Source organism: Strongylocentrotus purpuratus, unplaced genomic scaffold, assembly GCF_000002235.5.
Source record: "Strongylocentrotus purpuratus isolate Spur 01 unplaced genomic scaffold, Spur_5.0 spur5_scaffold_5, whole genome shotgun sequence".
NCBI classification, from domain to species: Eukaryota; Metazoa; Echinodermata; class Echinoidea; order Camarodonta; family Strongylocentrotidae; genus Strongylocentrotus; species Strongylocentrotus purpuratus.
The window spans coordinates 18,622,401-18,636,490 of record NW_022145611.1 but is presented as its reverse complement, the minus strand read 5'-3'; the positions used below and the strand labels follow the sequence as shown (position 1 = coordinate 18,636,490).

Here is a 14,090-nt window from a genome sequence, read left to right as displayed (position 1 = left end):
ACTCAAAAGAAATCAATCTGAATACTTACTACATGTTTGCTTTCAGATTTCATCATTTTCTGAATGACCTTAACAAATTATTATTTTTGTTATGTAATAGTTTACAGTATGTTGACTCATTTCTTATTCATGTGAAAAGAAAATCTGTGGATGCTAGATAAATCAGGCAACTAAAGTAGCTTCACTGCTTTAGTAACACATCTATTCTACCTATAAAGAAGTATTACATATCTTCACTACAGTATTTGCACTAATAGATCTGCATACTATATTGGGAATTTTCCATTACTTCATTCATTACAACACAAAAACTTTCATCCTACTTATAAGTATCGGCTTGCATGGTGATGTAGATATACAGTAGACTTGTGGTCGCACCATGTTGCAACCACAAGCCTACTGTAGGTTCACTTTCTAAACGCCACACATAAAATGGTCGCGACAAATATAGGAGTCTAGAGTAGACCGAGAGCACTCACCTTCTTATTGAGGTCCGTTCCTGAAGGCATCCTGGTGGAGACATGGAAGATGACCTCTACTGTAGAGGTAGCGTGGTAAGGAGCCGTCTCTCCTGTGCTGCCGTTCTTATGCAGGCCTCCCATGAACCCTGGATGGGTGCTCAAGTCAACCTGTATTAAACAGAAGCACAAGAAATAGTTCACATAGGACTCAGGGACAATGTTTGATTTTTTATATAAAAACACACATATGATGTTGTTGTTGTTTTTTGGTGTTATCGGCATTTCATTCTTTTTGAAAATACTTACGTCTTTCACTTTCAATTGGGGATGAAAAAAGTAGCCTAACAAAGTTCTTACCCATACTCACTTAACTGTGAAAATTATCAAAATACAGTAATGTGAAGCCATATGTCATCACAGAAAAATTTTAAAATGCCATGGTTTACCCGTTTAATATACATGTACATGTATGTAAACAAGCCTTTTAATGGTATCATTAGCGTACAGTTCCCATACATGTACGAGAACACGAATGCTCAAATAATACTCACCACAAGATAGGTCAAATGTATATTTTATACACTAATAAGGGTTCAGCACAAACATAATATCTAATGAATTGTTTTTCATTTCTATTAAAGCCAATCTGCACTAGTTTGGCATGGAGGGATTAGACCTCCCTGCAGGTGGTTATCTCATCAAATCAGCTCTCAATTAACTTCAGAAAAAGGGCATCATGGGAGATCAACGGGTACCGCTTAGGTATTGTTGGCTGTATAAGAGGGCGCAAGTAGCTATAAGTAGTGCAGTGGGGCTTTAAATATCCCCGAATGATTAGCAACAAATTTTCTTCCCCCCCCCCCCCCATAAAGTTTGAGATCTCTTACCTCCCATCCTAGCCCTGAGATGAAGTTTTCATAAGCCTTGCTTCCTCCACTGTTGGATAGAACAGACTGCTTATCCTCCTGCCCTTCTGCTACATACAGCACTGCTATCTTGTGGGTCTCCCGGCTGAAATCAATCAATCAAGCAGAAATACAATATAATAATATCAATAATCTGGTAATAAGTAGGGTATTTCATGCCTGTTTTCAAAGCATGAGGAAATTATCTTCTTGTAAGACTATTCTATTTAAAACAAGACGTTTTGTTTTGTTTTGTTTTTTCATAAAAAATTGCTAAAATGTATATATTGAAAACCAAAATATGATGCCAAAGAGTAGCCAATACGTTAAAGAAGGCAGGATCAAAGGTTCCAATAATAAGATTCTCTTTTATTCTAATTCAGATGGATTCAGATCTTCTGATTGTGATCCAGAGAATATCTGATAATTGTTCAAATGTTCCAAATATCTAACTACCCTTGGATTTAACTGAGACGATATTGTATACATACCATTGCCTGGAATCCAAGTTCTTGAGTTCTCTTGCAAACTGCTCATTCTTCTTTACAATATCAACCTCATCCCTGCAATACAGAGAAAACATAACAGATACACACTCTAAGATGTACTACAAAAGATAAATTGGTTTAAAACAGTCCTGCACGTAGACATTTCTTTAGATAAAGGGAAAATAGACGAAAGATGTACTTTTATACAATGACGTTTCTCACTAAACATACATTTCAATGATATGTTCATACAAAGCACAAGATGTCTAGCATGTTCACATTATTTTGATATATGGAGAAATAGGGAAAGAAAATAATGGCACTACACTTGGGTAAGAGCCACAACTTCCACAAGTATATTGAGAAATACTGCCAAGCTATTCAGAACAAGAAAAATTCATAACATACTCAATACCATCATTTCTATCCCTCAAACCTAGCAACACAACTACAAAAAGATCAATTGCATTTAATTATTTACCCATGCTGAATAACCAAATTATAAGGTTTATTACCATAATACTTGCAATTCGTAAATTTAAGACAATAACATGATCTTTAACATACATGTAACTACCTGCCCTCCATATTGTCACAAAACAAACACATTATTAAATAGCCGGTATTGAAAAGATAGTTTAAACTTATGCACTTCAGTATCATACAGTTGGGTTTAAAAAAAAATCCCCTTTCTTTACCCACCATGTGGTGATATTTTGTTTTCTAGGAACATATTTGTAGCAAAGAAATCATACATTCCAACTATATCTCTCACTAACGAGATAAACACATACCTCTTATCCCAGTTCATGAAGCCTAACTGACTAACCAGCTGTCGACACAGGCAGAACTGAGACTCAGGATCTTTGTGCGCAGTCTGCCAGCACTCCTCGGCAACCATGCTGCATAGATGAAAACAAATCATTGTGTTAGTTTATTCATATCATAATCATTATCATTATTAAACAATTTGGAAATCATAACAAAATTAATATAAAGGAAGGAACAGTGTCTAATTGAGACATGCCCTGTTACCTCTGAAGCTGTCTAAAACTATTGAAACAGATGGTCATGCTGCTACAATAAAAATGCATTCCATTTGTTTGTCATGGTAACAGAGTTGTACATGGATTGGTGACTGATGTGAATACTGAAAGATAAATTATTTGGATATACAGGTGGCTAACTGAATTGGAATCATCAAATGACTCCTTGATATAATCTTGATTTAAACACTATTTTTTTTTAATCTAAAAAGATAATGTTCCCGTTACTCAAAAAGAGTTATGTTAATGTTGAGACCTATTGAGCAGTTGAACACTAAGCCTTGGATAACTTGAGCTAGAGTCTCTAGAAAACATATTTTCTACGCACATCATCAAAATTCAACAGGTTACAGAAGAGGGGGGAAAGGGGGAAAAGGGGGAGGGGGGGGGGGGGTTCCTTCAAATATTTATTCCTTCTGAATAACACTTACAAACTGGAATTCCTTCCCATCATCCATAGATAACATTCAAAGTCTCTCGAAATATTCAAGGCTCATGTGCAACATCATTATTTTATCATTTCATGCGCACACCCAGTCCGACTCGCTTCACTCAACCAGGTGTGTTGAGCCATATCATTTTCAGATTTGGATTCAGCGAAAAATCAATGAACTTTGTTTAGGTATTTTCTAGTGCAATTATCCTTGATACAGCATCAACACAGATAGTTATGCCTACCTTTCCACCTCCCCATATCTCTCCACGTATTCAGCCTCCTTATCACACTGTTTGAGCAGGGCACCCATGGCATAGCGCTCCATGTCACTGCACATGTCTGCTGGTGATGGGAAGGGAAGATTGAGGGGAATCCCCGGTCTGAGTAAACACTCCGGGCTGGTGAAGCCAATGTATTGTTGAAGCTGAAATGGAATAAAGATTGAAAATTCTTCATGCATGTAATGTCTACTACATACATACTACCAGCTCTAAGTATTAAGAACGCCTTATTAAATTTGAAGGAAACATAAGAATAAAATTCATATGTTTATATTACATGCAGTATTGTCAAAATTGATGACAAATTTGTCATATTTATTTTCTGAAATGCTACCAGCAAATAGTCTCTAAAATTAGACAAATCACTATTGATAACATCTACCTTGGCATTGCAAATTGAAAGTAACCCATTTTCTAACTACAGTCAGGGAATAAAGCAATAATAATAATAATGTCAATTTATAAAGTGCACATATCCATTCTAAAAGACTGCTCAAGGCGCTCTTGTATAACATCAAAATAATTATACAATATTAAAACTACAACATAATTATACAATATTAAAACTACAACATAAACAAATGGTGCTTAAGTTTCTTCTTAAATATTTCAACTGATGATGATTGTCTTATTTCTAATGGTAAAGTGTTCCATAGTTTGGGTGCAACGATAGCAAAAGCCCTGTCCCCCCATTTGTTATTGGTTTTGGGTGTACATAACTGAAGCTGTGAACCTGATCGTAAATTCTGTTGTGGGGTGTACGGTTTCAAAATCTGATACAAGTAATGGGGTGAAGAATGAAGAAGTGTTTTGTAAGTAATGAGTAACAGCTTATACATAATTCTTTTTGAGACTGATAGCCAATGAAGAGATTTTAATATATCTGAAATACTATCTGATCTACTGCGGAGAGTGACAAGCCGAGCTGCCATGTTCTGAACTCGTTGCAGACGGGCTATTTGATTTTGAGGAAGGCTAATATACAATGAATTACACATATCCAAACGACATGTAATAAAAGAATGAACAATCTGTTCAGTGGCTTTCTGATTCAGATATTTTCTGATCCTCCAAATATTGTGAATATGGAATGATGCTGAACTAACAACATTTGAAATCTGAGATTTCATGGTCATTCCAGCATTCATGGTCATTCATGGTCATTCATGGTCATTCCAGCATCAAACAAAGATGATAATACAACCATTCTATTCCAGGAGGCAGAATAAATAAACCACACACACTCACCTCCGTGAGTACATCTAAAGAGTCTCCTTCTTCCTGCCATGATGGAACAGTACTCCTGGACTTCTTGTTGTTGGTGATGATGTCGACAGAGAGCTTGCGAGACTTGGGTGCCATCCAGAAAACAGAGTCTGCTTGATCCTCTGGGGGAGGGGCAACAGGTGGCTTCTGTCTGGTCACTGAGATCCATGAGATAAGAATGATATACCATCATCACTAAGAACTGACAATAATACACTATCTAGACTCAATAAATGTGAGGTAGTGATGTATTCAAAGAAAAGTCAAAACTGTATTAAACATTTATGTTTCTATAAATGCACATCCCTGGCGTGGATTCAAATGTACCCTCCAGCCAGATAACAGGGCACACTGTGACCCAAATTCCTCCTTGTTTACAGATTTAGTGTACATTTCACAGGAAGGCAGAAGGAGTTTGCTCGTAAATTTCATCATTCTTGAATAGTCAATTTCACTCTTTGATTGACAGATGGAATGTAGGAAGATGCTCTTCTTATTGATTTCTTGTTAATTTCATGACAGATGAATTCCTTGCTTGTGTATTACATCCTCTGTCCCAGATGTTTTTCTTGGTTGTATATTTTTGCATTCCTTGAAGGTACATTTCAGGAAGGTGACCTTCTTAAAGGCTTTACACATTATATTGCATCTTTCCTCCCCTCTCTATATTTCAATACATTTTGTTTATCACATAGTAGTAATCATCAATTTAAATTACAAGAAAGCAAAATCAATGTCAAATCTCACATCCAGTTCCTTCTTATCTTAAAAATTGATACAGTATCATAGCAGTAATACAATACATTCTGACTTATTCCGGCAATTTTCTTGTTAAATATTTGGACTACTATAGGGTAAAGCTTAAAAGGTGAGATTGACGGATTTACATTAAATATTCAGAAGAATTCCGCTTTGCACTATCCTCATGTTTGATCCTTTACATTGGCAGAACCGTGAGTGTTCCTACTATACAGCAACAAGTACCTCCTTCACTGAAATAGCCCTTTTCTCACACATTTGAATGTACACTATCTATAAGATGAAATTACAGGACTTAATTGTTAGACCTTACCTAGTCTTGTTGGTTGTGCCTTGCAGTCTGCGGGTCCATAGATGATCCGACCGTCCCATGCAAACTTTCCTGATACATTCCTTACCACAGCTCTCAGGTCTGATGTGGCTACAGAAAGTCCAGACTCTGATCCATCATCCTAGATACAAGGGATCAAGATTAAAAGAAAATTAATCTTAGAATGGATGTGTACTTTACGATATTCCACTTTTAGGAAGAATAAATTTCACACTTCATTTTAATGCAGTCAATAAACTGATCTTTCATTCTTTCAATAATCATTAACATTTAGAATTGATAATTAGTCTGGAGCCTACAAGCCAAATAAAAAATATTTCTAAAATGGATGTGTACTTTACGATATTCCACTTTTAGGATAACAAATTTCTCACAACCAAACAAGACACTATCATTCACACTTCATTTTGATGCAGTAAATAAACTGATTGTTCATTTTTTCCAATAATCATGAAAATTAACATTGATACATTAGTCAGCAACCTGAAAGCCAAATAAAATGCTTATACATAGACATACACAATAGAAATGCTAAACTCTATATACTTCAAACAAATATTTGTTGACCAATAAAAGACACTTGTAATATCGCTACAAATCGTTTTAAAAACCCCCCAAAATATTTGTTCCTCTTTTGTGAGTGTTCTTGAGCCAATTTCTTGAGTTGACATTGGTTGAAATGATAGACAGCAAACCAAACTCACCAATGGTGGGATCTGTGTGAGAGAGACCAATGAAGCATCGTTGTATATGAAGAACTGTACATTCTCAGCCTCAAAGAGCCGCGGCGTGATGTCATCGGTGTCAAAGTTCGGCAGGTCATCGACCTCATTCACGAGTGACGTGACACAGGCCGGTCCCCCACCAAGGGGAAAGTGATTCAGCTTGTCGATCAGCTGTGTTAGGACCTATGGTATGAACAGGTACAGAGAGTACATGAGACACAATGGCTGGTACAGTGCTATTGTACTGCGTGTTAGATGGAATATATTCATGAGATCAGCTCTTCCACTAACCATTAGAATTACTCCCACATATCCAATAACTGAGAAGTGCTACACAGTTTATGGTATTCACACAAAGTGTAAGGAAACAAAACTTCACCTCAAAATGAATAACATTTCATTAATAAAGATAAAAAGATGTTTCAAACAATAAATAGAATAAAATAAATTTAATCATTTAGAAATCCCTCATCATAACCAATTTCTTAAACTTCATTTTTTTTTTTACATTAAATTTTCTTTTTTGTTTCTGTCTTTTATAAATATCGGCTCAACTCATATGGAAGCAGTGTATAATTTACTGAAACACAAAGGCTGAAAAGGTTAACTTACTGTTCTGGCTGTTAGTCTTGTAAGTTCTGATGAAAATGAAGATTGTACTTGGTATGAAGATGAAGATTGTGATTCACCTGTGACAGATAAACAAAACAGTATCAATCATGTTTGCTTATATGATATAACTACTGTATTTTACTCAGCATACTAATCTCTATACAGAATACATCAAATTCTGTAATGGCGCTATGGTACATAAAAAGGTTAGGATGTAATGATAACATAGTAAGGAAAAAAGGACAAATTTCAATCAAAGATAAGTTTTTTTAAAATCAACCTGTCTGCAATCAATCACAGAAAGATGAATAATGGATCTTTAGCATTAATGTCATATTGAAATGAGTTTTTAAGAGTACATGTATATCAGTTCCACAGGTTGAAAATTCTGTCTTCTTCAAATGACCAAACACTTTCCCTGTAACCATTACTAAGCAAGTATAAAATAGTCTTGATAATGCAAACCGACAAAGGGACTTACCCTCGTCAAAGATAAAGTCTGAGAATTCCATGGGGTTGTTTTTGAGGGCTGGGTGTAGGAGGTGACTGTCCTTGAGAGAGTCTAGGTTGATGTGGGGGTCGTAGTCCGGTGATGCTAGCTCAGAGAAGTTGATGGTGTATAAACTCTCAGCGGCTACACCCTCCACTGCTGTCTGCAATACCTACCATGGTTAGAAGACATATAAGGGATGATATCAGGGACCCGTTTCACAAAGCCACTTTTCAATGACAAATGACAAAAATCAATGACAAATCTGCTGATAGCCAATCAGAAGCAAGGATTTCAGTAGCTTATAACAAAGACTGTCTTTTGTCACTGATGACAAGTTTTGTAAAACGGGTCCCTGGACTTTGGTCTTGAAAGTTGATGAAATTTGTGATGGCTTCACATTTACCAGAATGGAAGCAAGTACAAGCTCTAATTTTAGGACTTGAGGGGATTTTTTTCTATTCTTCTCCTTAAGCTTCAACTTTAATTTCAACCATTTAACAAGTAAATATCATGATATGTAATATAGGCCTGGGCCCCGTTGCACGAAACTTACCGTTGACGGTTATTTGCCGTCAATGGTAACTACCATGGAAACCTTGATTTTGATTGCCTGTTGAGCCCTGTTACCATGGTAGTTGCCATTGATGGCAAAGTTACCATCAATGGTAAGTTTTACGCAACGGGGTCCTGTTGTGTCCAAGTTCGGCAAAGTGGGGAAAAGAGCTAAATACTCTCTGTTGACACTATTATCGATAATCTATTAAAGCTAGAGTGCATTGCTGTGACTTTACATGAAAGGGTGTAAAAATATGTCACCTGCTGGGAGCCAGAAGGGCAATAACTTGTATACCTTTTCATTGATCTATTGTCTTTCTGGCTGTCAGCAGACAGTTTATGGAAGCCAAGTCTTGACCCTTAATTTTAAAGCCCCTTTTAGTGTTGGGAGCCCCAAATTCGCCAAAATTTGATGGCAAAATTGTATCATAATGCAGAAAACCTAAATATTATATTCTTTCATCAATATTCAACTTCAGACACATTTGTTATGAAAATACTTGCAGAAATGTGTCTTAAATGACATCCTCTTTCACATTATGATACAATTTAAGTGAAATTTTGCGATCAAATTTTTGGGGCTCCCAACACTTTAGATGGGCTTTAACGGACATGGACGGGTCCATGAACGCAGAGTAACAGGTTTGATTCTCTTGTGCAATGAATGCCATCTTACCTTGAATACTGTGTGTAGGAGAGGTTTGGCCTCTTTCTTTGACTTGCTCTCTGTGCCTTCAAGCAGGGATGAGAGTGGAATGGAAATACACCACTCAGACAGACAGAACATGAGTGATACAATCAGCTAGGGAATGAAAGAAATGAAGAATAACACTGCATTAACCTTTGATTTCCGCCTTTAAAATGGTACACAATCTATTAAAAGTGGTAATATGACAGACATCAAAGTCTACTGCTAATGTTGAAATGAAATTGCACTTTTTTTAATTAAACCTATAAATTATTCTGAATTATTGATCAAAACGTAACTGTGAATCCTCAGATACAATGAGTTAGTTTTGACCGGAAACAAAACTGAGACGTCTTCTCGAAAAGCAAATGTTCAAAATCTTACAAGCATAAGATTTTAATCTTATAACTGTTGATTTGATATCGGAATAGATACTATACTAATCAATTAAATGCTTCTTCCTCATAAAAGCATAATTAGGGTCAAACTCTTTAATAATGTGTCGCAAAACAAAACTGAAAGAAACACACACTTCCTTCTAAGTTACTTCCTTCTCAGAAGTAATTGATTCTGAACTACATGAACTCTATTCATACAATCCCTGATATTTAAGAGTGACTACTTGATATTATCAACTTCATAGCCATCCATACCTGACCATAAAATATTCTTCTTTTTTTCCCCTTTCTAAGTATACAAATGCGAAGTTTAAGCTTGATCAGAGCAAAATTGTTGAAGAAAGTCTCCGCCAAGCAAGGAGCATACTTTGTCTTTTAATAGTATGGCTATTATTCCAATTTTAAAAAGTGGGCATTTGAATTCTTTTTGTAAGGTTATTCACTACATTACAAAACTATTAAGCACATTCAGTTTCTTCTTCAAGTACTATTTGTATAATGATCTTACCTTTTTATCCTCTTCCTGTTCAGTCATCTCGGTACTTGACAATAAGCTAGCTATTGTCATGGCTATTACCTGTTGAAATGTTAAAAATAAAAAATATGCTCAAAATACATGAAAAAATACTACTGTAGGATTTATGGCTATTATCTTTAATTCAATTTTGAGATAAACTCTGAAGTTGGTTATTTGCAGGCTTTTTTTTTCCTCATGGAAACCAAGCACTGAATCTACCCTTTTCCCGCACACATTGTGAGAATATTACTTTAGCAGTTTCATATGCATATCCAGAGCTGCCAACCTCCAGAACAGAAAATCAGTAATCACAAGGCTCAAAATCAGTAATTTGGGGTATAAATCAGTAATTTCTTATGCGGCGCTATGAATCTAAAAAAACGACACGCCAACACTGCGCGGACGCATGATTATCTGAAATTTTTGGTGATTTTACTCACACAAAGATGTTAAGTATTGAATTTCAGGTCATCACAACACAGTTTATCATGAAAAATGGCTCCTATTCACAGCACTCGCTACGATAAATCATATTTAATTCATTAAAAAAAAAAAAAAAAAAAAAAAAAAAAAATCTTTTTTTTTTTTTTTTTTTTAAATCCGTAATTTGAGACAACATTCCGTAATGGTCGTTAATTTCCGTACCAATTACGGAAAATCCGTACTAGTTGGCAGCTCTGCATATCTAAAAGAAAATTGGTAACAAGTCCTTCTTCATGAATGTGTGTGTGTTGGTGTGTATGTGTGTGCTTGTATTATGCAAGTCTTTCACTTGTCATTATTTATGTTCATTATCTTGTTATCGTTTGATACAGGGCCCCAATTACAAGCAGAATTCTGTTTCTTTAGGGGTTCATACCAATATCATATTGCATATTGTCATTGTAAATTGTTTTATAAAGGTGTATAAAGATTTGAATATAATTGAAAAATATCACCAGTCATTATTTGATCCCTCATTAGGTTTTACGCATATACAACATGCAGCATTATGTATGTTTTTCCCTCAAATTCCAGACAGACTGCTCCGATAAAACCTACCTCAATGATCTTCTTAGGAGCTTCTGGCAAATGTCTCCTCAACCGTTCAGCATGGTCACATATAACCAGGAGCATGTCACACGCGACCTGTCCAACTAGCTTGTTCTGGAACTAAAATGACAAAAAGAAAGGACATATTTCACTTCAAAATGAATTACAATAGTGGCAAATTTTGAATGAATAATTGAATGCTTGCTTTTTCAACTTCTGAAGTACAGACAAACTTCTAGTGTACTTTCATTGTTAATAGGGGGTGTGTAAATACCACGGAGGAAATTAGATGCTACAAAAAGACAATCTCACTTTAAGAAATACTATAATGGTAAATGTAAAATATAATAAGATGTCTTGTACAGATACCGACACATCAACAGAACACTATTCATAATTTTACTGTTTATGAACTTGCTTGTGCTTTTATAGGGACATCTTGTGGTGCCTTATAATCCCCCCCCCCCTCAAAAAAAAAACACAACAACAACAACAAACAAACAATTATGTTTTTACACAATTATTTAGTAATATACGTCTCATATAACTAATGCTATGGTCACAAAGGTTTGTACGGACGATAATGCGTACGAATCTCTGTTTTTCCATTGTCTTCCCGAATTTCTATTGTCTGAAAATAGTTTGTACGGCGTTCGTAGCAATTCATAATGGCATTTGTGACTGAGGCTTAACATAATATAGCTATGAAGGTGATATTTTTTTAATGTAAATAATGTATATCTTCAGACCCAAATAATAAAAGAAGTATTAACTCACTTTCAGACTGGCAAGGAGTACATTGATTGCTTCTTTGATACGAGGGTGAAAGGTCGTGTGCGCTAGCTCCTCGTAGACAAAGATACCCAGACCACAGAGGGCGATACAGCGAGCTTCACAGTTGGGCTCCTTCTTTCCACATTTGAGTAGAATGCTGATGAGGTGATCCTATGAAATAACAAAAGTACAAACAATAGCTTTAAATCCAATATGTCGAAATTTTGGTCGTCAAGAAAAGATCAACTGCTGTACAGTGCCACTAAACATGTGTCCTGATATGGATTCTTCATCCTAAGGTCAACAAGAGGCAAATAATTTTTTAACTTTAAATGCCTACTTCCAAGGTATATTTCCAAGGTATATTATAGAAGTCATATCAAGATAGTAATATATTGTAATTACATCAGCAATATGGTTTGAGTTTAACAAGTATTAGCTCCAAACACTGTCATAAGGTGGATTTTTTTTCTTCTCACAATTAGCTTAAAAGTAATGCAAAGTTTGGGGAAATTTTGAAAATTGGATATATAATAATTATTTAAAATTTTGATATATTTGGATGCACCTGTGGATGAACTATAAGCACTAGAAATGTTAGCCCCTAAAACACTTCTGCTTTCGAGAAATTAAATAATTAAAATTTACCGGTGTGCTCCCGGTAAATTTCAAATATTTCAAATAGCTCCTAAGGCCATTCCATGGTAGCTGTGACCATGATAATCTCAGAATATGCAGTTCTGATATATAATTTCCAAACATAAATAACAAATTGGTAGATTGTAGTCAAGAAACATTGTTTTAAAGCTAAAGTAACATCAGTCTTGAGAGGGAGCTATACAACCTAAGGAGTTTATTATTTAATAATATATATTATAAAATGATATTGTAAAATCGCATATGCTTCCAATATGTTCATTTGAACCAAATTCATGACCCCATACCAAAACTCTGTATTCCCTTTAACTGATTGATAATATTCATGAAGTAAATCACTCTTTTGATTTTCCTTAATATCTTGGATATTCAGTTTCTCTGTTATATTGCACAAACAATATTCTAAATTGTGAGTACTATACAAAGGAAATACCAATTAAAAAAAAAAAAACTTAGATGATTACCTATAACAGCCATGCAAATGTAAAACACCACTAAAACATACAAAGAAAGCTTTACTATAACAAACTCACCTTGACAGGCTTGATATCCTTACACACCATGGTACTGATGTCTTTAGGAGCCGGCTGGAACACCGTTAGGTTACAGAACATGTTGGGAAAACACACCAGAGAACCCAGCAGAGACAGAGCTTCTATCCTTGGAGCCTGCAGGTACAACACACAGCAGATCATAGAACAATCAAAACTAATTACAAATCATCTTCAGAAGCGATTAATACTTGAAAGGATATAGCGTGCTACAAGAGGAAGATAGCAGATAGAACAATCAAAACTAATTATAAACCCTCTTCAGAAGCGATTAATACTTGAAAGGACATAGCTTGGTAGGAGAGGAAGTGGTATTTGATATTTTTTCTCTGGTTTCTACTGTATGGTTGAGGGAAGTTGCAAACAATCACAAAGTGATAAAAACCATGTAAAAGATACGCAATTAAAGATAACAATTGACCAAAGTACAAACAAATAAAGTAACAAAATACACTATATATATGACAGATAAGAAGTGTTGAATCAATAAATCAACTTTCTTTCCAAAACACCATTCCAAAATACAGAGATTTTTATAGTATGTTGTACTTTTTAGCGATTACTGCCAGAAGAGGGCAGGCTGAATTTTACTAATACTGAAAATAGAAAGATATTGAGATAATAAAAAGAGGAAGTGTAACAAAAATATATATATAAACACTGAAACTAAAAATTGAGTAACCAGCACTGATATACATGTATAGCACATTTGGCCTTCCTATTCAGATACATTACCAGTAATCCAATAACATCTTTCCATAAAAATCATCCAGAAACAATTGCAACCCATACAAGTCATGTAATAATAATATTTGGTTCTTGTATAGCGCATATCACACTATACAACGTCTCTATGCACTTCCAAAGATGTACATAATACACAGAATAAATTAGATTATCTCTATTAAATATGAACCACACCTCCAACACTCCTTGAATCCAGTCCAATATTATACTGTTTCCTTGCACTAATCATTCAAGTTCATATAAAGATAGACCTCCACGTATATAATCCAAGCATATCGAGGCACTCCATACAATAACAAAGGGAAATCCAGTAATCCACATATGACACAATGACTAATAGCCTACAGTAGACAATGTTGAATAGAACA

General features: G+C 35.1%; 1 protein-coding gene across 7 annotated transcripts in view; it reads right to left on the bottom strand.

Annotated features, from left to right (window-relative positions):
* The window catches only part of LOC574609 (ral GTPase-activating protein subunit alpha-1), an 81,739-nt gene that overhangs the window by 27,789 nt on the left and 39,860 nt on the right, over nucleotides 1-14,090 (bottom strand). For all 7 annotated transcript variants that reach the window (XM_030998813.1, XM_030998817.1, XM_030998820.1 and 4 more), the window contains 15 exons: nucleotides 12,958-13,092; nucleotides 11,771-11,938; nucleotides 11,003-11,113; nucleotides 9,953-10,021; nucleotides 9,035-9,160; nucleotides 7,792-7,972; nucleotides 7,311-7,387; nucleotides 6,678-6,881; nucleotides 5,956-6,094; nucleotides 4,866-5,041; nucleotides 3,579-3,760; nucleotides 2,649-2,756; nucleotides 1,858-1,929; nucleotides 1,349-1,472; nucleotides 480-629 (listed from right to left, as the gene is read on the bottom strand). In XM_030998813.1, coding sequence (XP_030854673.1) covers nucleotides 480-629; nucleotides 1,349-1,472; nucleotides 1,858-1,929; nucleotides 2,649-2,756; nucleotides 3,579-3,760; nucleotides 4,866-5,041; nucleotides 5,956-6,094; nucleotides 6,678-6,881; nucleotides 7,311-7,387; nucleotides 7,792-7,972; nucleotides 9,035-9,160; nucleotides 9,953-10,021; nucleotides 11,003-11,113; nucleotides 11,771-11,938; nucleotides 12,958-13,092 — 2,022 coding nt within the window. The remainder of the gene's footprint in view (nucleotides 1-479; nucleotides 630-1,348; nucleotides 1,473-1,857; nucleotides 1,930-2,648; nucleotides 2,757-3,578; nucleotides 3,761-4,865; nucleotides 5,042-5,955; nucleotides 6,095-6,677; nucleotides 6,882-7,310; nucleotides 7,388-7,791; nucleotides 7,973-9,034; nucleotides 9,161-9,952; nucleotides 10,022-11,002; nucleotides 11,114-11,770; nucleotides 11,939-12,957; nucleotides 13,093-14,090) is intronic.